The following is a 26,861-nucleotide window of genomic DNA, read 5'->3' as shown; positions in this document are numbered from 1 at the left end:
CTCAGATGAAACTTTGGGTGTTAACACCAGAAGGCTGCCTGCCCTTGCTGGAGGCTATCCCCAGGGCCACCTGGCCCAGTGCCTCACCCCTGTCCCCAGCAAACACTTGGCCATTCTAGGACCAGGGCAGATTGGGAAGGACAGTCCTTTCAGAGACTTTCAGGGATAAACAGTGGACCATAGAAAGATCCAGGAGTACTGGTCTGATGTCTCCATGCCTCTATTTGCCCAGCTGTGAAATGGGGGCAACTTTAGCCTCCTTGGATAGCAGTTCCCAAACTGTGGTCTGAGAGGTCCCCTCCTTCCCAACTACACATCTGTGTGAACCTGGACAGTATTCATTAACATCAACCAACTGACTGACTACAGAAGCACACAGAAGAATCCAGCATCTTCTATTCAGCCAGACTGTTAACAGTATTTGTAAAAATAATAAAATGCTACTCTTCTTGCTAGGCATGGTGGCTCACACTGGTAATCCTAGCACTCTGGGAGGCTAATGTGGGAGGATCCCTTGAGCTTAGGAGTTGAGACCAGATTGAACAAGAGCATGACTCTGTCTCTACTAAAAATAGAAAAATTAGCCAGGCGTTGTGGTAGGCACCTGTAGTCCCAGCTACTCAGGAGGCTGAGACAGGAGGATAGCTTGAACCCAGCAGTTTGAGTTTGCTGTGAGCTAGGCTGAGGCCATGGCACTCTAGCCTGGACAACAGAGTCAGATCCTGTCTTTGACAACAACATAAAAAAAAACTATTTAAAAAAAAAAGAAAAAAAGGTTACTCTTCTCACTAATTTTGATTGTTTTACGAAGTAGGGTTTTTTCCATAAAAATGCTATTTATGTTAATATATGATGGGTTTACTATATTTTAAAGTAAATAAATAACGGATATTTTAAAATTTTTTCAGGTCTACTTTCTAATGTAGTAATTGTTGAAAAGATATGACTCATAGAAATAAAAACTCTTTAGGGCCCTCAAACATTTTTAGGAAGGTAGAAAGGTAGAGGGGTCTGAGACCAAAAAGGTTTTTTTTCTTAATTTCTAAATATTATAGGGGTACAATTTTTCTGGGGGGGGTTACATGCTCAAGTCAAGGTCATAAGTGTGCCCGTCACCCAGACAGTGTGTTTCATTGTACTCACTACCAAGAGGTTTAGAGAACCACTGTCCTGGGTGCCGTCCCACAAGGGCATCGGGGGGTTGGAGAAGGAAAAGCTCTTCATAATCACTGAACAGCTACAGGGGAGTGAGACGGCATGGCACTGCATTCAACCCTCAGTTGAACTTATTTCTCACTGAGAGCTCCAGTCTCTCAGCCACTCCTACCCACCTTCTTCTGCTGTCTCTGGCATCCTTGAGTGGTTCCAGCAGCTCCCCAGCACTGAAGAGAAAGGGGCCCCTGTGACCTCTACTGCAGTCCTCCATGCCACACAGGGCTCAATGTGATCCTGAAGCTCATCTTTTTTTCTCTACCTCTGGCTCTGTTTTGTTCATGCAGTTCCCTGTGTCCAGAATCTCCTTAAAGTCTCCATAATCATATCTAGGTCACACACTACACCTGAGATGGGACAGAGCACCAAGAAGGCCCTTGATGCTCCCTAAGTGCCAGGCTTCCCAGCCATGCAGCCCATCTAAAAAAATCCACATCAATGGGCGGTGCCTGTGGCTCAAAGGAGTAGAGCACCGGCCCCATATACTGGAGGTGGCAGGTTCAAACCTGGCCCCAGCCAAAAAAGAAAAAAAAATCCACATCAATTGGCCAGGCGTGGTAGCTCACACTTCTAATCCTAGCACTCTGGGAGGCTGAAGCAGGAGGATCACCTGAGCTCAGGAGTTTGAGGCCAGCTTGAGCAAGAGTGAGACCCCGTCTGTACCAAAAATAGAAAAAACTAGCCAGGGGTTGTAGTGGGCATCTGTAGTCCCAGCTACTTGGGAGGCAAGAGGAGCACTTGAGCCCAGAAGTTTGAGGTTGCAGTGAGCCGTAATAATGCCACGGTACTCAAGCTGGGGCAACAGAGCAAGACTCTGCCTCAAAAAACAAAACAAAACAAAAAAACATCCACGTCCAGAAAGAGGAAGAGGTTACCTTTCATGGCTTTTCAAGCCCTAGGGAAACTTTCCTAATGAGTCTTTAACGCATTAAGGGTCCCAGATGGGACAGTGCTCAGGAAGCCAAGTGCATGGGGCACCAGACTTCTCCAAGACAGAACTCTGTTGCAGACATGGAATTCAGACAGGATTTCCAGCATAGCCTTCAGCGGCTGCTGGAAAATTGAGAGACAGCATTCAGGGGGACATGGCTCATTGCTCATTCTGGCTGCCACCTGTGTTCTAGGTGGTCACGCTGAGTAGAAAGAGGCAAAGGAGAATAAACACTGGACAACTAAGGGTAGGAGAAGGAACGGACAGAGTCCCCACTGTCTTCCTGTCCACTCCAGGACCAGCTGGTCCCCTCCCAGTTCATGCTGACCATCCAGTTCCCGAAGACAGGCTGGTGTGAGTATGGGTTTGGCCCAGCTACTTAAAAGACTTTCAATCTGGGAGAGAATCTTCAGCTCTAGCTGCAGTTTGTAATAAATGCATAGAAGGAGCACGCTTTTTGGAATGCCCAAGTGAGGCATCAGGAGAGCCGACTTCTACTCCTTACTTTGCCTCCAACCTGCTGAATTGCCCCGAGTGAGCTTTAGTTTTTATTCTTGTAAAACACAGTGATCTTGAGTAAATGTCATATATGCTGAACAGGAGCTTCCCAGGTCCCCATTTCTCCCTGGACCCCTGACAACCACCACTGTCCTCTCTGCATCTGAGTCTGGCTATGCTGGATATCGCCTATGACTGGCTTCTGTCCCTCAGCATAACGGTCCTCCAAGTTCATCTACCCTGTTGCAACTTAAGGATGAGTAACACTCCACTATATGTACAGACCACATTCTCTTTGTCTCTCCCCTCTGCAGATAGACATTAAGAGGGTAGATCTCATGTTCAGTGTTCTGACCAAGGTTAAAAAAGAAGTGATCTCTTCTTTTCACCCCTTTCAGCTCTCACTTGTCTGGAGCCCTAGGAGAGCAGCTGCGACTTTTAAGCAGCAGCTCCCGGTGTCTCACGACAAGAAGTGGCCAGTGCATGGCTCCCACGAGACACAGTCTCCCTTCATTTCAAAAGATGTCTACCATGACCTCAATCCAAAGTTGGGTTCTACGCCTTTGTCCGGCCTGTTCTTGCCTCCTGTAAGCCCTCCTTCTCACCTCGTCACTTAACCACACCCTACTCTCTCCAAGGAGGGCTCAGGTCTCGCTGTCTCCTGAAAGCCCCCTCTGACTGCCTGACCCTGGGCCTGGGAACACTCATACTGCTCACGGTTTGGCTCTCAAGCCAAGCTCTCAGGGTTGCCCCACCCCTGCTCCATCTGATACACAGACTTTTTTTTTTAATTGTGAGACATAATATTCAGAGAAGTACAGAAAAATGTAAATGCAAGGTTTAAAGATTATCACGTGAACGGCTTGTTCACTCTCCATCTCAACTGTAAGGTCCCTGAGGTTGCAGCTCCATTAGCTTCTTTCTCGGCATCCCCAATGCAGCTGAGGGCACCGTGACAGCTGATGCCACACACACACAGAGACTGACGTCCAAACTTCAACAGGCACGTGTGAGTTCCCAGACAGGCCCCAGTCCTGTGAGCCTAGGATCTTAGGAGTTTCCTGGCTGACTGTTCAGCCTTTCCTGGAGCCTGGGATGCTGCATTTCTAACAAGGGTCACCTACAGCATCTGGGCAGCAAGGTCAGGAAGGAGAAAGCAAGAGTGAACATGACCTTGTGGACCAAATCCCAAACAACTGGGTCAAGGGGCATGTCTGAGGCTCAACTGAGAGGAAACTCAGCTGTAGAACAAACTCTTCCAGGGCCAGGGGATCCTAACTGTCCTCATGTCCAGCCCGTTGGTCCTGATAACCTCCAAGCCCTCTTCAGTCCCCAAGGAAGAAATATGAGACATACTGGCATGAGCATCCAGGACACCTTTGGGGACCTCTGAGCCCCTATTCTCCCCCATCTCCTCTGAGCTCTCAGTGTCTGCAGCCCTCCTCCTCCTCTGCTCACACGCCCTAACATGTCTCTTGTGTCACTGTGGCGACCTGCAGCACACTCTGCAGGTACTAGGGAGCCAGAGAGAAGCATCAGGAATATTAAAAGACGAGGGGTTGCCTCCCATCTCTACTACCCTCTGCAGCGTACGTTATCCAGGACCAAACAAGTGTTTGCTCGTTTTGTTTTTTTTTTTGTAAAGACAGAGTCTCACTGTACCACCCTCAGGTAGAGTGCCATGAGGTCACACGGCTCACAGCAACCTCTAACTCTTGGGCTTACGCGATTCTCTTGCCTCAGCCTCCCAAGCTGCTGAGACTACAGGCGCCCGCCACAACGCCCGGCTATTTTTTGGTTGCAGTTTGGCAGGGGCTTGGTTGGAACCGGCCACCCTCGGCCTATGGGACTGGCGCCCTACTCACTGAGCCACAGGTGCTGCCCACAAGTGTTTTCATTTTAGTAAACTGTCATTCATTCAAGTTTTTTTTCCCTGCTTAAATACAGAAACTGACTCTAACATGTTCATTTACTTATCAGCTTATTTGAAAATATTCATTGAATACCTTTTTATGTACTAAGCAGCAAGAATGTGACCGTAAATAGGACAGACATGGTTCCTGCCCTCCTGGGGTTAGTCTGAGGAGGAAAGGCAAGCAATGTGCAAGCAGAGAAAGAAAGAGCATAATTACAGCACAAAGCAACAGGCAACCTGCAGATGCTCAGGGACGCCTCCTGCGAGGTGACATTTAACTTGAGACCTGTAGCTAGCCGTGTGACGGACAGGGAGAGTGCTTCAGACGGAGATGCTGCAAGTGCAAAGGCCCTGAGGTGGGTTAAGGAAGGGACAGAACTCTTTTTTGTATCTTTCATGATGCCTACTCCAAGAACTGCGTGTCTGTTGAATTTTATTTGATCTGTGATGAAGACGTGGCAGCAAGAAGATGAAATGCCAGGGATTCAGATCTTTCAAATTTAGTGCCAACTTCCAGAATAGCAAATGCAGCTGGGTGCATCTTAGGAGGCCAAGGTGAGAGGACTGCTTGAGGCCAGGAGTTTGAGGCTAGAATAGCAAATATAAGAGGAGAAGCAGGCTGAGCGATGGGAAGAGAGCAAGCTTAGTTCAGGACGTGCTGCGTTTGAGTTGAGTGGGGCACTTCCAAGGGCAGATGGAAGCTTGAGTCTGGGGTCGAGCCAGAAGGTCTGTTCTGGGATTACAAACTGTGAAGTGCTGGCAGCTGGCCTGGGATGGGCCACCCACACAGAGGATACAGAACAAGGGATGTAGGCTGGGGTCAGCTGAGCCTTGAGAAATGCCTAAGAAGAAGGAATATGCCGAGTTGCAGTCAGAGAAGTAGGAAAAGGACCAGAAGAGGACGGTGGTGGGAACAGGAAGATCCCAAAAAGGGTGAGGCCACCAGGGCTGAGGCTCAGGTGTTGGGTAAGATGGGGTCTGATGTGAACGGGGGAGAGGGCCTGGCTCACAGAGGTCAGTTAGCACCAACTACAGGAGCAGGGGAAGTGGAGGAGTGGGGAGGCTTGAATATGGTTGTGGTGGGGGCAGATGCGAAGAATCTCCCTAGCCAGCTCTCTTACTTTCTTTAATCTCACTTTTCTCCAGCCACACTTACCCCCCAGAAGCTGACAGGTTCATCCCTCCCCATCCCACTGTTCTGCTTTGTCCCTGGAGCTTCACACTTCTTTTTTTGAGACATAGTTTTACTTTGTCAGCCTTGGTAGAATAGCATGGTGTCATAGCTCACAGCAACCTCAAAGTCTTGGACTCAAGTGATCCTCTTGCCTCGGCTTCTTGAGTGCTGGGACAAAACACCCAGCTATTTTTAGAGAATGGGGTCTTGCTCTTCCTAAGGCTGGTCTCAAATTCCCAAGCTCAAGCAATCCACCCATCTTGGCTGGAATTATAGGTGTGAACCACCGCACCCGGCCAAGCTTGGCACTTCTTGGTCCCTCACACCATTCAGTTCCCTGCTCAAAACGTTTCCTCCTCATCAAAAAGGCTTCCCTGGGAACTGGAACCTTCTGCACTATCAGTAGGAGTGTAAAAAGGCACGGCTGCTGTGGAAAATTGTATGATGGTATCTAAAAAAAAAAAACGAAACATAGAATTACCGCATGATCTAGCAATTCCATGTCTGGGTACATGCCCCAAAGAACTGAAAACGGGGTCTTGGAGAGAGATTCGTACATCCAGGTACAGAGCATTATGCAAGAGATGAAAACAATCCAAGTGCTCACAGACGAACGCTTGGATGAGAAAAATGTGGTCTGTCTGTACAATAGAATACAATTCAGCCTCAAAAAGAAGTTAAGTCCTGGCCCAGGCTACCACATGGATGGACCTGGAGGGCACAGTGCTAAGCGAAACCAGTCAGCACAAAAGGATGAACACGGTGTGTTTCCACTCTTATGAGGTACCTAGGGAGGTAAAACACACAAGTCAGAAAGTAGGAGGAGGAACTGGGAGTTAGTGTTTTAAGGGCCACAGACTTTCAGTTTAGGAAGATGAAAAAGTTCTGGAGATGGACGGTGGTGATGGTTTTGCCCCAGTGTAAAAGGACTTACTGCCACTGAACTATATGACTAAAAATGGTTGAGATGGCAGATTTTATGTTAGAATAATTTTACCACGATTTAAAAAAAATTAAAAGGGCCTTCTGTAGCCTCCCTTTCTGAGATCACTCAGCCCCTCCCCCGGAGCTCTGTTCCTCACCGTGGTCAGTTCGGCCTTTGACAGCACTTGTCACCACCTAAGTCCACCTTGGGAGTTTTCTAGCCTGTCTCCCATTGTCTTCTCTAGAATATAAAACCCCACCTGGGCAGGCAGGGACTGGGTCTGACTTGTCCCTGCTGCTGTCTCTGCAGCCTTCAGAAGGGTGCCTGGAACAAAGCAGCTGCTCAGGCAGTATTAATACTTGTTAAGTAAGTACATTTCTGTGGAAGAGGAGGGACCCAGAAACAACTGAGGGGGAGACAGAGAAAAGAGGTGCCCAAAGTGGAGGGAGTTCAAGTCTGACAGGAGACCAGGGCTGTTTTCTGGGACTTCTGGGAATGAGAAGTACAGGTTGCAGCCTGAGGAAGCTGCCAGAGGTTTAGGGCTGCCTCCCCGAGGACTAGGAGACTGAGCGTTCGCAGTCAGGCCAGCGGCAGGACTGTGCGTCTGGCTCAGAAGTCTGCAGCAGGAGGAAGGGCAGGTTTAGCCCAGGCTGGGGATGGGCCTGGTGATAACCGCCAGGGCTCAAATGAACCCTTTGACTCGGGGCAGAAGGTCAAGATGAGGCTACAGATGCAAGAACTGGGGGCACAGGTCAGCTGGCTGGGCAGGGGCAGAGGACTGGGCATATGGGCCCAGCTGTGCAGGAGATGCCTGACCAGAGAGGGCAAGGGCCACGGGAACACGGGCCAGACGGAGGGAAGCAAAATGGCCATGAGACTCAGACAAGGGAGGGGGTACCGGGGAGGGCCGCTAGCTCCTGGGCTGTTCTCCTGGGAACTGGTATTTAACTTGAAAAGTCCCCGTTACGCTCATTGTCAGGGAGGACCTACAGGCCAGGCAGCCTCTGAATGTACCCTTTCACAAGAAGAGCTATTTTTAAGTACTTCTCACTTTTCCTTTTTCCCCCTCCCTCTTTCCTTCCACCTACACCCTTTGTATGTCTCTGAGTGGGAGAGCAAGAGCGGTCAGACGCATGGGTGATCCAGCTGGGCTGAGCCTCCTGCCCTGTTCCGAAACCTCTCCCCTCCTGACCTGAAACATCTGGGGAGGGTGGGGCTCACCACTGCACCCCCAAACATGACTCCTGAGGCCCCGCATGGGTGACCCCCACCATCATTCACACCCCGCCTGACTGCTCTTCTGAGGTGGTGGAGATGGGAAACCCTTGGTTCCATTTCCCACACAAGGTGACCAGGGCACAGTGAGGTCTTTGCCTTTTGGAGAAATGGAATTCTGAACACAGAGGAGGACAAATGAATAAAGAGTAAATGACCCTTCTCCCCATTCACAGCCTACCCAAATCCCCCTGCTTATAGGAGCTGGAGTGGATCCTCCCTTCCCACCCCCACTGCAGTTCAGGGGGCTGGGCACCCTCGTGCACAGGCCGGGGAGCCTGCTCCAAGGGGCCCTCCAGGTAATGCAGCAGATATGGGGACTAAACCCATGCCTGCTGTCTGACCCACCCTCCGCATGTGTGCACGGAGCTGTGTGCACTGGTTTATGGCGGTGCTCATGGGAGAGCAAACAAATGGGAAACATTACAAACGTTCACTGTAGATGTTCCGCACCACCCCCACCCCCAGCACATCCAGAAAAAGGCGTATTGTGGCATTTAGAGCTCCAGGTACCCGCGTGGGAATCTCTACCATATCACTGAAAGTACCCGACCAAGTCACTGCGGGTTTCTTACAGTGTGACACAACCTACTAACAACCCACAAACAACGTGCTTTGTGAGGGAACGGGCTTTAGGAATGAGAGTCCGAGGGGACTTCCACAATCATCTATAAAGATCTGACACGTGATGAGGACAGTCTGGTAGAGCACAGCCTACCCAAGGCGCAGGCAGTTTCTAAAGGTGATTCCAACTCTGAAATACCACGCAAGCCCCATCAGGGAGCAGGGGAGGGCAAGAGGGCAGGGACCCTCAGTCTCATCAGCATATGAGAAGTCTGGGCTTCAGAGAGCCATCCCACCTGCTGAAAAGATGAGCCTGGACCCACACACGTCCTCTCTGACCCTGGCCCCTGCAGGGCGCATAAGCAGAAGGACAGGGTTGTCCTGTTTGGTGCGGGAGCTGCCTCACCTTCACGACTGCTGGTGTTGTCGCTGCTTCCCTATTCTGGGCCACAGTCTCAGCCCAGAGCTCTGACCTTTGCATGTCCTTTTACTGTGTGGCAGGCATTGTTCTAAGTCTCCCTAGTCCTGTCTGTTCTCGTAACCATTCTGAAGCAGACGCTGTTGTTGTTCTTCTGATTTTAGACATGAGGAAACCAAGAATCAGAGTGGTTAAGAAGCTGCATACGTCACTCAGCTAGTAAGTGGCAAAGCTGGGTTCCAACCTCTTAATCTCCAGCTGCCTCTTGCCAGCTCCTTTTTCCTGGGGGTCTCTGAACAGCAGACAGGAAGCTAAAAGGCTGGGAAATTGACTGCCAATGCCCAGGGTCCTACAACATTTGCATCTTCGCAGGGGTCCTGAGCAGGCCAGAACCTGTCCTCCCCTACTCCACTCTCCCGCTCAGATTCAGAAACAACAGATAATTATGTCTTATGTGGCTGGAACTCTCATATTTATGTTCTCATTCGACCCTCCCACAATCCAGGAGTTACTATTAATGTTTCCATTTTAGAGACGGAGAGGCTGAGGCCCCATGGTGGAGAGCCACTGGCCAGTGGTGACACGGCTATAGGAGGAGAGGCAGGAGGTCCCAGAGAAAGGTTTCACAGAGCACACAGTGACTGTGGTGGGGCACCATCACAAAGTGGAAGACCCTGAGAGGCAGAAAGTTGCACGCAGGAGCCCCACTGCTCCCTTGGTCCTTTAAGTTTCCCGGCCTGGTGCCCAGACCTGACTCCCATTTCAGTGTGGAGACCAAATCCCTGATGATAACTATCTCTTTCTTCTCCCGAGTCCACGACCCCAGGGATGTCTGAAAAAGTCAAAATCATCTCCAAATGAGCACCATGGATTCGAGGCCTGCTCTCCCTTCTCTCAAAGGAGCCAATAATTACTTCTTGGCAGGATGGAGGAATGGGGGAGGTAAGAGAAAGACTGAAGTGACAAGTATCACCGGACTTGAGGCCTATGTGGGAGCCCCAACCCTTTGATCACTAGCTGTGTGACCACGGGCAAGTTACTTAACCTCTCTGAACCTCTGTGTCCCCAACTGTAAAACAGGGATAATGGTGCTGACTTTGAAGTTGCTGTAAGAAGTAAAAGAGATGACAAACATGAAGTGCCAAACAGTCCAGTACTGGGGGGGGGGGACACACGTGAGAAGGGAAGGGGGTGGGCAGTGAAGGAGCAGCTGGAGGGAGAAGAACCTGATGAGGTGGGGGCCAAGGGGAGGAGAGACCGGTGTGGGCAACAGCTCTTCAGGGCTCCCCCAGCACTTGGTAAGTAACTGGAAACACTGTCCAGAGGGACAAATGAATTTTTAAAAGAAATCAAGTGTATGGAAACAAAATGAAAGACATCCCCATTTCTCCAATGCTTGGTAAATGCCAGCACTTCTGCTGTTTGCTTCTCCGTATGTCAGCCTTCTTTAAACAACATGACAAACCTAACCCAGGCTGGGAAGGGGAGGATGGGGAGTAGAAGACCCAGAAAAAGGTGCCTGAGGAGGTTTGTGCTGTGGGGGACTGTGCTCCCTGCCTCCCAGCTGTTCCTCAATAGGCAGGAACTGCCTAGGTGATGGATGGGGGATTTCAGGCTGGTCTCAACCTTCCTAGCCTGTTCTGCTGCAGCACTGGTGTCCTTTGTGGTCTAAACTCCTGGCCCGCATCACCCGGTGATGCTTCTTGGGATGCCACCCATCAGCTGTGTGCCCCTGGGCAAGTTCTGCCCCCCTGGCTGTTTCTGCAGATTTCAAATGTGGGAAGAACTTCCTGACTCCTAGAAGGTATGTGAGGGAGGGCTGAGATCATGTCAGTGAACGGGTCAGGCCAGCTCACCAGGAGCACTCAACATAGACCATGTACACCACCAGCACTGGCACTGATGTGCCCAGTAAAGAGGTCTGGGTCTTCACTATGATTTAGGCCTAATCACCATCAATCCCCAGGCAAACAACATTTCTTTCATCAGCCCTAACCACCAACAGCATCACTGCAAGGTGGTGCTTGACTTAAATCAGGCAGCTCTATTCTGCTGCACCCACAAAGGCTCTGGAAACCTCCAAACTTCCTCAGACCCGAGAGGATGTCAGCAGGAACAGTCGCCCTTGCATCACCAGGCAGGAAAAGGTGGGCTGTGGCATGAGGAGCCCTGCAGGGTGACACAGCCTCTGTACTCAGCTGTGTGCAAACAGCTCCTTCTGTACCAAGAGAGGAAGGAGCAGATCTGTCACTGTCACTTGCCACCTTCACATCTCCAACATCCACATCCCATGGACCCTTCACCTGATTGGGCATCCTACCTTGTGGGTGAGGCTGGAGTCTCTTGGAGCACTGTCCTCCTCCTCTGAGCTTCTCTGCTCTTCATCCGATGTGAGGTCCTCTTTTGGGGCCACCACCGAGATGGGACAGACCTTGTAGGGCTCTGTGTAGGCACTGGGTCAGAGCAGGGGAGAGAAGGATTAGCTCTTCTTCAGTAAAGGCAAATAAACCCGCCAGGGGTCCTATCTGGGCCACAGGAATGCAGGGAAATGAGTAAGACCCAGGTGTAAACCTCCTACTCCCCTCCCCCCTACTATGCTGGCTTCCTTTTAGAGCCTTGAACATCCAGGCTCCTGGCTGCCCCAGTACCTTTACACACACTGAGACAGACTTGTTCCTTGTTAGACGTGAAATGGGCTGTGATGCTGAGGGGAAGTCCAAGTAATTTACTAGGAGGGAAGGAGATGTTCAATCTTATTGGTCTGAACTGGCCTGGCCAGGAAGCAGGGTTAGTCCTCAAGGTGCGCTGTGTCCTTTGGGCTTGGATATGGGATGCAGTGATACCGTGGACAGAATCTAGGAAGTGTGTTCCAGGTCCTAATCCCAGCCTCGCCTGGTACAGAGATCCTCAAACTTTTTTTTTTTTTTCTTTTTTATTGTTGGGGATTCATTGAGGGTACAATAAGCCAGGTTACACTGATTGCAATTGTTAGGTAAAGTCCCTCTTGCAATCATGTCTTGACCCCATAAAGTGTGACACACACCAAGAGATCCTCAAACTTTTTAAACAGGGAGCCAGTTCACTGTCCCTCAGACTGTTGGAGGGCCGGACTATAATTTAACAAAAAAAAAAAAAACTATGAATAAATTCCTATGCACACTGCACATATCTTATTTTGAAGTAAAAAAAAACAAAACGGGAACAAATACAATCACACCGCCTCATGTGGCCCACAGGCCATAGTTTGAGGATCCCTGATAGATCATGGACAACTATGCCTCAGGGTGACGCTTTCGGCCTCAGCTGTGTGGGAATAATGACTCCTGTCTTACCTTGTTGGCAGACACTATGAGGCTCACGGCTCATACAGCTGTGATAATCTCCTATCTGTACACCTGTGACTATTACGCGAGCACTTCCATTAATTAATTAAATAACGAGTACCTGCATTCAATTTATCAACTGCCTGCTTTATGCCAGGCACCGGGCTAGGCAGTGGGTGAAACACTGGGGAATAAAGCAGATATGGTTCCTGTCCTCGAAAGTGAGCAACTCACATACAATTACAAATATGGGATCCCCACAGAGGAAGTGTGGCCTTGTCACAGCCACCTCCTCACCCTGCTCCCCACTCTCAGCCTTCTTTTCCACATAGCAGAGTGATTGTTCTACATCCTGCAGTTCCCCATTCTGCTCAAAAACCTTCAAAGGCTCCCTCTTGCCACTGGCAATATGGTCTCACCCAACTTCCCTTTATACTCAAAATCTGGTCTTACTATATTCGAATCAATAAGAACAGTGATCCTGCCCTCTGGGAGTGCCAGGATGAGATGCTGGAATGATGGACAGATGAATGGGAGGCAAGAGAAGAGGTTATCACCTGTGCCAGGCCAACCACAGCCCAGCCTTCAGGAAGGCAGAGGGCACTGGCCTCAGGCCCTGGTCCAGGCAGAGGGAAGCATGGCTGAGGGCCTGGAGACACAGGAGGGGCCTGGAGACACAGGAGACGCCTTAGGCTACCACCGAACCAGGGGCCCACCCTGGAGCTCCTTCTCAGCTGTCTATCATTGGGGTAAGAACCCAGCTCCAGAACATCTGGGGTCCAAGCAATAGGGGCTCTGTCAAGAACAGGGCTTCCCACAGGGCTATAAGGCCAGGCAGAGAAGAGACAAGGTGGCCTCAATCTTCACTGACATAAGGGGGTGCTGTGGCTGTGCACTGGTCTGCAGAGGCACAAACAGGACTCCAGGCTGAGCTATGACCCAACCCAAGAGGCCACCCTTCTGGTGAGACCTCTTTCTTCCTCAAAAAATCACTTTGTTTGCCTTTTCTTTTAAACTATGAGAGCAAACAACATATTATGCAACACACCATACACCTACCACCAACGTGGACTAAGAAAGAGCCCTTGGCCAGGTCCACTGCAGTGCGCTGCAGCCTCCCCGGCCCCCACCCTCCCAGGGGGCCAGTGGCCCCCTCCACAGAGGAGCAGTCAGGTGCCTCAAGTGAGCAGGTGCCTCAAGTGAGCAGCAGGTGCCTCACTTCCTCAGTAGGCTCAGAACCAGGTTCAGGAAGGAGACTGCATGGACCAGTCTCGTCGAGCCCTAACTCCTCTCCCTCCAGAGCCACCTGCTTCCAAGTGCAGTCCTTTGTCCAGCAGACAGGGAGTGGAGTCCCACTCTCCTTCAAGAGGAATGGCCACACTCAGCCCTGGCAGGAGCCCCTTCTGCTCTGGGCAGGGTAACCAGTGATGGTGAGAGATGGAGGAAAGGATGGCCGAGTCAGGCCTTTTCTGGCCTGTGCTAAAATAAAGGAACAAACAAATTAAAAAGACAAAGAAAAAACAAATGCGGTACATGGTGATGGCCCTCTTCTCATTAAACTTCTTTCTCTGACTTCTGTTTTCCAGCGAGATTGCTAAAATGGAGGTCAGGGAGGGGGCAAAAGTTGAGGTGCTCTGATGATTCCAGGCAGGCCTCGCGGTGGCAAGCCAAGAACCTGAGCACCTCCCTGCCCAGCTGCTACTCAGCACAGACCTGCTCTCAAACTTACCTCTCTAAATACTTCCCAATTCCACTCGACTCTACCTCAGCCTCTGTAGTTTAAGCCACCTCTAGCCTGAATGTCTGCGACAGCTGCCTTCCTGTTCGATCCTGTTCCACCCTGGCTGCCCCAAATCTGTTCTTTACCCCATTGTCAGACTCACTGTATCAAAGCTTAAACTGATTGTGCTACCCCCTTGCTTAAAATAACCCAGGAATATTGCAGCACTGCTGGGATATAGCCCCAACAGTTCGGCTGTCCCACCAAGGCTCTGCATGGCCTGGCACAGGGGACAGGGGGCACCTTTGGCTCCATGCTGCTATGAAGCCTTCTCAGCATCAGACCCTCCTGGGCATCACAGAACCTGGAGGATCTGCCTCAAGGCGGTCCCCATAGGGAACACTGGGGAGAAAGCTCATGGGAACCAAACCCCAGAGAAGGGAAGGGGCTGGCTCCACATCAGGTGGCAAATCTGGATCAACACACAACTGCCCGTGAAGACGCCTTTCCCAGTGCTTGGTCCCATTTTAAAGACATGAAAACAGAGGCACAGTTGGGTTCTGTTAGCACACTGATACGCAGAATTGGGTCTTAAGTTGTGCTTTCTTACTGTTTTTGGTTTGGCAGAGTGCAGAGATGGGAGCTCATGCTCAAAGTTAGACTGCCTGAGTTCACATTCTGCCTTGGCCACAATGACTATGTTTAACCTCCCCAAGCCTCAGCAGCACCTAATTCACAGGGGGGTTAGGAGATTGAATGAGTTAAATAGCGTAAACCACTTAGAAGAGTGCCCCAAGCATAACAACTCAATAAACACGAGCTCTCTTGTGATCTGCTCCCTAGTCCCCCGTCTCTTCCTGTCTCTGCTTGTCCGATCACCGCCCCCTGCCCCCATTTCACCAGCCTGGCCCTAGCTGTCTACAGCTGTTCTATTATTTACCTAATATTCCTTTAAGCCCAACTCATTTGTAACACCTGCTGCCTACTCTGGCCCCATCCTGAGCAATAACACCTGTGAGGTCACAGTGTGCATGATTTTAACACTTTAAAATAAACCATGTAATTATTAATCTATGGGAACATGTCTGACTGAAATTATCCTGGTGCCCATGGAGATGCGCAAACCTCACAGATACAGTTGGTTACTTCTGATTCACCAACCATCTGCCCTCAACTCAATCTCAGCTATGGTCAGAGGTGTAGCCTGTGCTAAAATAAATAAATGAAATACAAATTAAAAAGACAAAAAAGAGAAACAAATGTGGTCCATGGTGATGGCTCTCTTCTTCATTATACATCTCTCTCTGATTTCTGTTTTCCAGAAAGATTGCTAAAATGGAGGTCAGGAGCAAAGGTTCAGGAGCTCTGATGGTATTTATGGCTCAATGACTTCACTGTCCTATTTAGGGATTTGGGAGCACAACAAGTGGGGATCAATCATCAATAATAATGCCCCTTTGGCCGGGTAAATGCCTGTTATCCCAGCATTCTGAGAGGCTGAAGCGGGAAGACTGCTTGAAGTCAGGAGTTTGAGACCAGCTTGAACAAGAAGAGACCCCCAACTCCACTAAAATAGAAAAAATAAACCCAGTGTGGTAGCAGGTGCCTGTTAGTCCCAGTTACTTGGGAGGCTGAGGCAAGAAGATTACCTGAGGCCAGGAGTTGGCCTACCCCACTACGAGGGGTTGTAGTGAGCTATGATGATGCCACTACACTCCAGCCAGGGCAAACTGTCTCAAAAAAAAAAAAAAAGAAAAAAGGTGCTTTTGCTGTTGATCAAAGGGTACAAACTTTCAGACAAACACAAAGGATAGGTTCTGAGCACTACTGGACTGTGATGTGACCACAGTAAAAAATGATGTATTATTTATTTCAAAAGAAGAGTAATTTTTAAACCAAAAAACTGATAAGCAAGGTGACAGATATGTTAATTAGCTTGATTTAATCATATCACATTGAATGTATCAAAACATGTCCCATAAATGTGTACAACTGTGATTTGTCAATCAAAAACAATAGTTATAATAAATTGTATAATAAATTTTAAAGTCTAAAAATGTTAAAAAGTATCTGCTTTTACAACATAGAAGAGCCAAATATGATCCAATGCCTTTGCAGATTCAATGAAAAAGTTGTAGCCACAGAGCCTATCTTGGACAGAAGTCATCAGTTAAATTTAAAAGATCAAAACACGGGTTGGCACCTGTGGCTCAGTGAGTAGGGCGCTGGCTCCATATACCAAGGGTGGCGGGTTCAAACCCAGCCCCGGCTGAACTGCAACCAAAAAATAGCCGGGCATTGTGGTGGGTGACTGTAGTCCCAGCTGCTCGGGAGGCTGAGGCAGGAGAATCACCTAAGCCCAGGATTTGGAGGTTGCTGTGAGCTGTGATGCCACAGCACTCTACCGAGGGCAATAAAGTGAGACTCTGTCTCTACAAAAAAAAAAATCAAAACACGGGTGGTGCCTGTGGCTCAGTAGGTACGGTGCCAGCCCCATATACCGAGGGTGGCAGTACCCGGCCCTGGCCAAACCGCAACAAAAAATAGCTGGGCGTTGTGGTGGGCGCCTGTAGTCCCAGATACTCGGGAGGCTGAGACAAGAGAATCACCTAAGCCCAGGATTTGGAGGTTGCTGTAAGCTGTGACGCCACAGCACTCTACCGAGGGCAATAAAGTGAGACTCTGTCTCTACAAAAAAAAAAAAAAAATCAAAACATTCTGACACTTAGAACAAAACTTGTCAACAGTTAGTCCTACAGACACTTGGTAGTTGCTACCAGATTGATCTTCATATATAGGGAAGGAAACAACTTAGAGAAATGTTTTCTTTTCTTTTTTTTTTAATTAAGTCATATATATATAGATCATGAATACATTTATGGGACCCATTTATGGGCCTTTGTGGGATTCAATGTGTTGATTATTTGTACAAATTGGAACGCTTACATCCTACTAATTAACACAGCTTTCACCTCATTTTACTTAATCACAGTGTTAAGGGGCTTGTGTTCTATACTTGATAGATTTGACTTGTACCCTTGCAATATGCTCCATAGGTGTGGCCCCACCATTCACCCTCCCTCTATCGAACCACTCCCCTCCCCTCCCTTCTTCCTCCCCTTCCCTCCTTCATCCTGGGCTATAGTTGTTTTCTTAACATCTTCTTCCCAAATTCTCTGAGAGACCCTGGCAGAACCTGTGTCTTGGGTGAGTAACCATGTCTTCCCTTGGGAAACAGATGCTTGTATGTTACATCCATTTCCCCAGTCTGCCAACGTAAACCTCTGAGATGGGTCCTTTGCTCAGTATGGTCTAAGAAAGCCTGTGTGTATTTTTTGCTATTTTGTGCCTGTCTGGTTTTTCATTCATTCAAAAAAGTTCCTATTGAAAGGCCTCTGTCTTCCAGACTTGGGGTGTAGGTCACAGATTAGCGTGCAGACACAGTCTTTGTCCCGTAGCCTCTCTAATCAAAATGCCCCCTATTATAACTAAGTGAGGTGTTCTCTTTTCTCCAGATGGATTCTCTAGTGTATATGAGAAGGCCCTCTGTAGGGACAAGAAAAAGGGTTTGGGCTTTCTCTCCCATGGCCTTGGGTATGGGACGAGATGAAGTTGTCCAGGTTTTCTTCCCATGGGAAAGTGCCGTGTATTCTTAGACAGCCACAACTGTGCACAGTGCAGTCACATTTATGTCACTGCTGCTTGGCATGCTGCCACTTTTGTTCCCCTGGGTATAAAGGTGCACAGGACCTTTCCCACGTATGGATTGCAGATTGTGATGTGTAACTAAGCTCCTCAGCCACCAGGAGCCAGGGTGGATTCGCCAAGCTTGTTCCTCCTGGCACCGTGTGAGCTGAATAAAGCGTGTCACACCTGCCCCCCATGCCTGAGTTTCTCTCTAGTCTGGCCAAATGAGAACACTGGTATTATACCTTCTAACCCAACCATCGACCCATCCACCCACCCTCTCATCTATACATCCATTCATCCTCCCCCATTCACCTATCCATCTGATACAGGACAAGCGGTGTCCCAGCCAGCTAGGTGGGGGGGGTGGGCACGGGGGACGGACCAGCTGCACCCACCTTGGCGGTGTTGGTGCAGTGGCAGCAAGCAGTGGAACCAGCACGCTGGAAGGTAGGCAGCGGTGGGATGGGGTGGGGCCCACCGGAAGCTCCAGTAGCCAGAGGGGCCAGACAACTGCTGGGGAGACACCAGCACCTTAGGTTTCCCTCCCCTTGCACTTATGACTGAACAGGGAACCCCCATTTTCTAGGCCTGGTCCATTTCATGTACGTTTCCTAGGCCTGGGAATGAAAGGGATTGTAGCCATTCAGACACGTCACAGAGGGTCCTAGACACCCTAAATGTTTAGACACCCTAAACTACTGAGCCCTGCTAAATGTAACTACAGAGGGCGGGATGTGACTATCTATACCCCTAGACAAAGAGCCCAGGGAGAGAGAAAGAGAGAGAGAGAGAGTGCTTTACTCTCCCGACTTGGGTTTTCTCTCCCTGCCGGGAGCTCTGGTGTTTTTATATTCTCTTCTGTAAATAAATCCTATCTTACCACAGATCTGTGATCCGCGGATTTATTCTTCAAATCACCGAGACCAAGAACCTACTGAAGACGAAATTCTGGTATCATATTTGGGGGCTCGTGTCCGGGATTGAAGGTCCGTGGTAAGCAATGGGACCACTTACCTCTACCCTGCTTTTCTCTATAGTTATAATAATGGAGGCTAATAATGTTGATGCCCGTTGGCTGGTAAATGTGCACAGTGTGGCTGCTGACCTCCAGGTCACAGGTGAGAGGCTGTTGGGGAACCAACTTTCTAATTCCCCTTGGCTCCAGAAAGGAGTCGAAGAGAATGTTAGAAACTGTTCTGGTTTACTCCTTTTCTCTGGTTGAGAGCTGAGCAGAGAAAGGTAGCACCCAGAGGCCCTGGGGTCCCCAGCAATGGTTCTGACCCCAGGACATGGGAGGGCCGTGGGAAAATCGCACTCTCCCAGCTCTTTTACTACCTTTTCTTTTCTTCCATGGTCCCAAACTTTTCCTATTTATCTCTATAGACCTCTACTCTCGCTCTCTCTTCTTGTAGTTTGCATACTTTGTTTGAATGCCGGTATAGGATTGCTTTTGTACAGGCTCATTCTTGTATTTTTCCGGATATTTTAAGGGTACCTCAGGTGCTGTAGGTGTTCTGTAAGGTCCTTTCTATTGCCTTTCATTGCAAAATTAAATTCAGTTGGCTTTTTCATGCGTCTGAAACAAGTCAGCTCCAAACAAAGGGCAAAAAGACTCCCCTACACGGCTTCTCTGGGCACCTAGAGGCCTGTGAAGGGAAGCCCTGGGCAATTCCCGAAGGCAAGAATGGCCCTAGACCCTCAGCTACAGTTCAGTCTCTTGAAAATGAAGAAAGGCAACAAAAATGACTCTGGGTTTTGATTTCTTCTGGTTTATTGGTGTAAATGGGAAAGTTTAAAATACTTCCAGGTTTCTTTAAGACTTCAGTTAATTGTAACTAATTGTAATACAAAAGTTTCTAAGTGTCACTAAGTAATTGTCCTTGCCTAGCTAACTTTTGGCAAAGAAAGGGGAGGTTGGAAAACATAGCATTTAAGACCTGCTATTTTCCTTTGTTACTGGGAATGTAAAAGAAGCTTTTAAAGATTATATGGAGGGCGGGGCCTGTGGCTCAGTGGGTAAGGCGCCGGCCCCATATACCGAGGGTGGCGGGTTCAAACCCAGCCCCGGCCAAACTGCAACCAAAAAATAGCCAGGCGTTGTGGCGGGCGCCTGTAGTCCCAGCTGCTCGGGAGGCTGAGGCAAGAGAATCGCTTAAGCCCAGGAGTTGGAGGTTGCTGTGAGCTGTGTGAGGCCACGGCACTCTACTGACGGCCATAGGGTGAGACTCTGTCTCTACAAAAAAAAAAAAAAAAAGATTATATAGAGTTAAATGTGCAAGAACTGCACATTTTTTCCAGGGTGGGGCTCATCCCCACTTTGACTGATACTCTGGAGCTGAGGGGGGAAGGGGCACAAAAGGGCAGAGCTTGTATCAGGTGGGACCAGGCTCCCTGATACCCGATTTCTTGGGCTGTGCTGCTGGCAAGTAACAAGCACAGGAGAACCAGCAGGCACTAAGTGCTACACTGGTAAGAGTGGCTAATGCCAGACAAGCTCCGGGGCTGAGAGGCCACTCTCCTCAGGGATTCTTCCCCAGGCATTGGAAGGATGGTTCCTTTTGTTTGGCCAGAAGGCTTCTTGGGTTGCTCAGAGGATGCTTTGACAACCCAGGAATACAGGGTGGGATTGATTAAAACACTGGACATTTGTTCTTCCCTACAGATGGGTAACATATTCTCTCACCAAGAGAACACCCCGCTAGGCTATGTTCTGAAGCACTGGGACATGTTTGATCCCCACACTTTTTTTTTTTTTTTTTTTTGGTTTTTGGCCAGGGCTGGGTTTGAACCCACCACCTCTGGCATATGGGACCGGCGCCCTACTCCTTGAGCCACAGGCACCGCCTGATCCCCACACTTTTAATGAAAAAAGAATGTCTGGTTTTCTTCTGCACCCAGGCCTGGCCTCAGTATCAACTCTCCAGTGGTGAACAATGGCCCCCAGAGAGTACTCTAAATTATAACACCATTTTTCAGATACTTTTTCTAAATAAGAGAAAAGTGGTCTGAAGTGGCCTGTGTGCAAGCTTTCTTTTTCCTCAGGGACAACCCCCCAACTGTGTAAAACCTGTCAGATAGATTCAGCTCTCCTGGCTGTAGTAACTTCCCTAAATGGTCAGGGATTCTTGAGGGAGACACTGTCACAACCTAATTCAAATCCAACTTCTACTTCTCCCACACCTTCCTCCGTGTGTTCTGAGAACCCCAGGAGGGAAGCTGTCTCAAGAGTTTTTTCTGGTCCTACTGGGATCCCCAGAAGGCATATCCTTCTTTGTGTCCCTTGGTTGAGAGTTTGGGGAAGTGCGTGAGTATACACTCCATTTTCTCTGGCAGATTTAAAGCAAATTAAGGTTGATTTAGGAAAATTTTCTGATAACCCTGATAAGTACATAGATGTTCTCCAAGGGTTTGGACAAAGCTTTGACCTCTCTTGGAGAGATGTAATGTTACTATTAGATCAAACTTTAACTTTTAATGAAAAAAATGAAGTCCTGGATGAAGCTAGGAAGTGGGGTGATTTGTGGTTCATGTCCAATACTGATGGCGGGATGTCTCCTAGGAAAGGGACAGACACCCCACGGGAAGTTCCCTCTGACGATCCCGAATGGGACCCCGAGAAACAAGGTGACTGGTGGTATAAACATTTTCTAACATGGATCCTAAAAGGTTTACGTTGATCCAAGAAAAAAACCTATGAAATGTTCTAAGTTGTCTATCCTTTACCAGGAGCAAAATAAGAGTCCCTCAGCTTTTCTTGAGCGGCTTAGGGAGGCAAGAAGAAAACATACCCAGTTAACACCTGACTCCTTAGAGGGCCAAATTATTTTAAAAGATAAATTTATCACTGAGGTGGCCCCAGACATTCGAAGAAAACTCCAGAAATTGGCTCTAGGCCCAGATCATAACCTGGGGAATCTTCTTAAAACGGCCACTGTGGTTTTTTATAACCAAGATCAGGAGAAAGAGGAGAAAAAAGAGAGAAAGGGATATGAAAAGCATGACAGCTCTAGGAATGGCACTCTGACAAATGAGCACCCTTCAGGGGCAGGGGGAAGCCAGAGGTGCTGGGGACAAGTGCTGGCCACTACAGAAAGGACTGCCCCCAGCAGCGCCACTGGCGGGGCAAGCCACCTGGCCCCTGTGCAGAATGCAAGGGTGACCACTGGAGGGTGGCCTGTCCTCAGAGGCAAAGGCCTCTGGGGACAGTGATCCCATCAGCCTCAAGGGACGACCACACTGTGTATAGGTTGTGGCAGCTGTAGCCTCTTAACCCCAGAAGCAACCAAGCTAACTTTAGGAAGCGAACTAATTATTTACACTTTTCATGACCTTACTGGACTTTTAAATTCAAAAAGCAATCTTTGGCTGTCAGATAACTAACTTCTCCTTCTTCTTTTTTTTTATAGAAATAGAGTTTTACTTTATCGACCTCTGTAGAGTGTCGTGGCATCACACAGCTCACAGCAACCTCCAACTCCTGGGCTTAGGTAATTCTCTTGCCTCAGCTTCCTGAGTAGCTGGGACTACAAGCACCCACCACAATGCTAGGCTATTTTTTTGTTGCAGTTTGGCTGGGGCTGGGTTTGAACCCACCATCCTCGGTATATGGGGCCGGTGCCCCACCCACTGAGCCACAGGCTCCGCCCGATAACTCTGCCCGATAACTTCTTAAATATCAAGCCTTATTACTAGAAGCACCAGTGCTACAATTACGCACCTGTGCTGCTTTGAATCCTGCCACTTTCCTCCTTGAATCCAATGAGGAAACAGGGCATGATTGCCAACAAACGATAGCACAGACCTATGCAGCTAGAGAAGATTTACGAGAAATCCCCCTACCTAATCCTGAGATGGTTTTATATACAGAAGGAAGTTCTTTCCTAGAACATGGAACTTTAAAAGCAGGCCATGCTGTAGTTACTCAGTATGCTGTAATGGAAAGCGGGTCTCTCCCTCCAGGAACCAGTGCACAATTAGCTGAGTTAATAGCCTTAACCCGTGCTTTAGAAATTGGGAGAAACAAACGAGTCAATATATACACTGACTCAAAATATGCCTTCCTTGTTTTACAGGCCCATGCTGCTATTTGGAAGGAAAGACAATATCTCACTTACAATGGCTCTCCCATAAAATATCATCATGAAATAGGTTGTTACAAGCTGCTCATGCTCCATAAAAAGTAGCAGTTACTCAATATAAGGGACACCAAAAGACCTTAGTTGAGATTTCTGAAGGTAACCAACTTGCTGATAAAGAGGTTAAAATGGCAGCACAGAAAGGAATAATTCCCCCTGTGGCATCCCTTATTTGGGAGGGATCACTTGAGAATCATGCACCTCAATATACCCAAAAAGAAAAGGAGTGGGCTTTACCCAGAGACTATTCACTACTTCCATTAGGCTGGCTACAAATTAGAAGTGGACTTTTGCTATTACCTGCTGCAAGCCAATGGAAAATACTTAAAACTTTACATCAGTCTTTTCATTTTGGCACTGAAAGTACCTATCATATAGCTAAAGCTCTCTTTAATGGAAAAAACTTATTTAAAACCACAAAACAGATAACAAGGACTTATGAAGTATGTCAAAGAAACAATCCTTCAAATCACCATCTAGCTCCCCCAGGTATACAGAGACACGGTAGATATCCAAGTGAAGATTGGCAAATGGATTTCACTCACCTCCCTAAAGTACATGGCATACAATATTTGCTGGTATTTGTGGATACTTTTACTAATTGGGTTGAAGCATTCCCTCGTAGGACAGAAAAGGCCCAGGAAGTTGTAAAGGCTTTAGTACATGAGATTATCCCCAGGTTTGGACTCCCTCAGAGTTTGCAAAGTGATAATGGGCCAGCCTTCAAGGCAACAGTAACACAAGGAATATCTAAAGCCCTAGGCATAAAATATCATCTAACACTGCTCTTGGAGGCCCCAGTCTTCCGGGAAGGTGGAAAAAAAAAAATGAATGAATGAATGATAAAATCAAAGGACTCAAGAGACTCATCTCCGTTGGACTAAATTACTTTCCATTGTTCTCCTTAGAAGAAGAAATTTACTTCAGAAACTCAGCTGTAGCCCATTTGAATTATATGGAAGACCCTTTTAAACAATTTATTATTAGATCAAGAAACTACAGAATTAGTAAAACATATTACTTCTTTAGCTATATTTCAACAAATCCTTCAAAACCTCCCAACTAAATCTTCACATTCAAAACTAAAGGAGCTTTTCTCTACTGGAGATGCAGTCATGATCAAAACTCTTCCCTCTAATTCACCTTCCCTAACCCCAACTTGGGAAGGTCCCTTTTCTATTATCTTGTCTTCTCCTATAGCTGTTAAAGTTACGGGAATAGGGAATAGGGAGCGGGTGGTGGGAGAAAAAAAAAAGTTACAGAATAGATTTCCTGGATACATTATTCACCAGTAAAATCCTGGAACCCAACACCTCCTACAGAAGCAGAACACGAAGAGAATCAACCACAGTCCACCTACATGTGTGAGCCTAAAGAAACTTTGAAATTATTGTTTAGAAGACAGCAAGAAAAGTGTTACTATAGTTTTCTTTCTTTTTTTAGAGACAGAGTCTCACTTTGTTGCCCTCAGTAGAGTGCTGTGGTGTCACAGCTCACAGCAACCTCCAGCTCTTGGGCTTAGGCGATTCTCTTGCCTCAGACTCCTCAGTAGCCGGGACTACAGGTACCCGCCGCCATAACAATTATCTTTTTTTTTTTTTTTTTTTTTTGCAGTTTGGCTGGGACCAGGTTTGAACCCTCGGTATATGGGGCCAGTGCCCTACTCACTCAGCCACAGGCCCTGCCCCATGTAGTTTTTTTTTTTTAACATCAATGACTTTGTTCTTCTAACCCGACGCTGTAATTAACCCCCTCTTCTCACTGTTCTACCCTTGCCTTTTAATATGCTAATCAGATTTGTGTCTTCTAGAAATGTCATCAAGACACACACAGTAAAAGTGGTTCCAGTCCAAGACCCGATTCTATCATGGACTCCAGGATCGTTCTCCCTCCAGAGAAACTGCCTCTTCTATCATTGCCCACTCAGCAGGAAGCAATTAGATTGAGTCTTCGTCCTTTTTCCCTAACAGCAGTTAGAGTTTCTACTCAGAGAGGGAAAGTTGATTCAGAACAAGTGGCGTGGCATCCCAGCCAGCTAGGTTGCGGGGGTGGTGGTGGTGGGGTGGTGCTGTTGGCAGTGTTGCGGGGGTGGGGGGGTGTTGGCAGTGTTGCGGGGGTGGGGAGGTGTTGGCAGCGTTGGTGCTGTGGCAGGGAGCAGCGGAACCAGCAGGCAGGAGGGTAGGATGGGGGGGTGGGGGCTGCAGGAAGCTCCAGTAGCCAGAGGGGCCAGACACCAGCACCTTAGGTTTCCCTTCCCTTGCACTTATGGCTGAACAGGAAACGCCCATTTTCTAGGCCTGGTCCATTTCATGTAAGTTTCCTAGGCCTGGGAATGAACGGGATTGTAGCCATTCAGACACATCACAGAGGGTCCTAGACACTCTAAATGTAATTACAGAGGGTAAATACTACCCAGCTCCACTAAATGTAACTCTACAGGGCCCCTGTGACTATCTATACCCCTAGACAAAGAGACAGACAGACAAGGTGAGCTTTTTGAGCTTTTTTCTCCCGACTTGGGTTTTCTCTCCAGGCTGAGAGGTTTGGTGTTTTTGTATTCTTTTCTCTCAATAAATCCTGTCTTACCACTGATTTGTGGTCCGAGGATTTATTCTTTAAATCACTGAGACCAAGAACCTACTGAAGACGAAATTGCGGTATCACATCCAGGCATCCACCCACTCACTCATCCAACTATCTTTCCATCTACTCACTCAGCCATCCAGTCATCCACCCTTCTATCCACCCATTCCCTTGCTCACTCACCAAATACAGATCATGCCTACCTCATGGAGCTAAAACAAAGAGCAATCAGAGATGACAGAGCATGCTCTCTGCCTCAGAGAGAGCACAGTACAAAGTACTGGTTAAGAGAGTGAGCTCAGAAGTCAGACTGGGCTCTGTGCCTGTAGCTCCGAAGTAGGACACTGGCCACATACACTGGGGCTGGTGGGTTCAAACCCGGCCTGGGCCTGCCAAACAACGACAACTGTAACAATAACAAAAAATAGGCAGGCATTGTGGCGGGCACCTATAATCCCAGCTACTTGGAAGGCTGAGGCAAGAGAATCTCTTTAACCCAGGAGTTTGAAGTTTGCTGTGAGCTGTGAAGCCACTGCACTCTACTGAGGGCAACAAAGTGAGACCCTGTCTCAAAAAAAAAAGAAGTCAGACTGCTGGGTTGGAATTCCAGCTCTGCCACTTTAAGCAAGGTTCTTAACCTTTCCATGCCTGATACATTTTTTTTCTTTCTTTCTTATTTTTTTTTTTGCAGTTTTGGCTGGGGCTGGGCTTGAACATGCCACCCCTGGTATATGGGGCCAGCGCCCTACTCCTTGAGCCACAGGCGCCACACTCCATGCCTGATATCTCAAGCCCCAAAGCAGGACCAGGATCTGGAAACTTTGAGAAAGGTATTTGAGAGATACAGTTTGGAAGTCAAAAGAGTAGAATTTATGGGCATCATTGCAATTGTTTAAGGGACCAATGGGCTGTTGTACTTTGAATGGGGTCTTTTCGGGAAATCCTGGCTTATGGTCACTACAGGGGTAATACGGTTCCAGCACTCATAGAATTCACCTGGGGAGTCACATGCTGGACACACAGCCAAAAAGGCCAGGCAGTCAGTATTGCAAGTTTAGTGACCAAGTGACCCAGAACTTTGGCATCAGAGAATAGTCACTATGAAACCTTAGGCAAGTCACTCAACGTGTTTCTTGTCTGTACAGTAGGGATAACCACATGGGTTCATCATGGGGTTTAATGAAAAACATCACGGTGACAAGCAGCCAAAGCCTGGCACATAGTAGGTCCTTTCTGGCCAGCCCAGAAGTGCCTGCCAAACAGCCAAGTTCCAATCCCACAGACTAGTCTCCATGGAGTTGTATCCTCTCTCTGAGTGCACTTGTGCTTTAAGGGCAACATAAATTAAAGCTGCCCAAAGCTTCATTACCTTAAACGACCCTCCAAATGAGTCCAGTCCTTTTTAGCAGCTGAGAACCGTGTAAGAACATGTGCACCCACATGGGGAAACCAGCACTGCACGGCCTGGCCCGGCGCTGTCCAGCTCTGACCATTTAAT

At 48.3% G+C, this 26,861-nt stretch overlaps 1 protein-coding gene across 1 annotated transcript in view; it reads right to left on the bottom strand.

The window, feature by feature from the left end:
- Positions 1 to 26,861, bottom strand: part of FGD5 (FYVE, RhoGEF and PH domain containing 5) — a 140,506-nt gene that overhangs the window by 64,290 nt on the left and 49,355 nt on the right. Inside the window, exon 3 of the mRNA XM_053598601.1 lies at positions 11,233 to 11,365. Within this exon, the coding sequence (XP_053454576.1) occupies positions 11,233 to 11,365 (133 nt within the window). The remainder of the gene's footprint in view (positions 1 to 11,232; positions 11,366 to 26,861) is intronic.

The sequence above is a fragment of the Nycticebus coucang genome, chromosome 8 (genome assembly GCF_027406575.1).
Source record: "Nycticebus coucang isolate mNycCou1 chromosome 8, mNycCou1.pri, whole genome shotgun sequence".
In the NCBI taxonomy this organism is placed as follows: Eukaryota; Metazoa; Chordata; class Mammalia; order Primates; family Lorisidae; genus Nycticebus; species Nycticebus coucang.
Note: the sequence above shows the minus strand (reverse complement) of the source record. Positions and strands in the feature narration are given on the sequence as shown.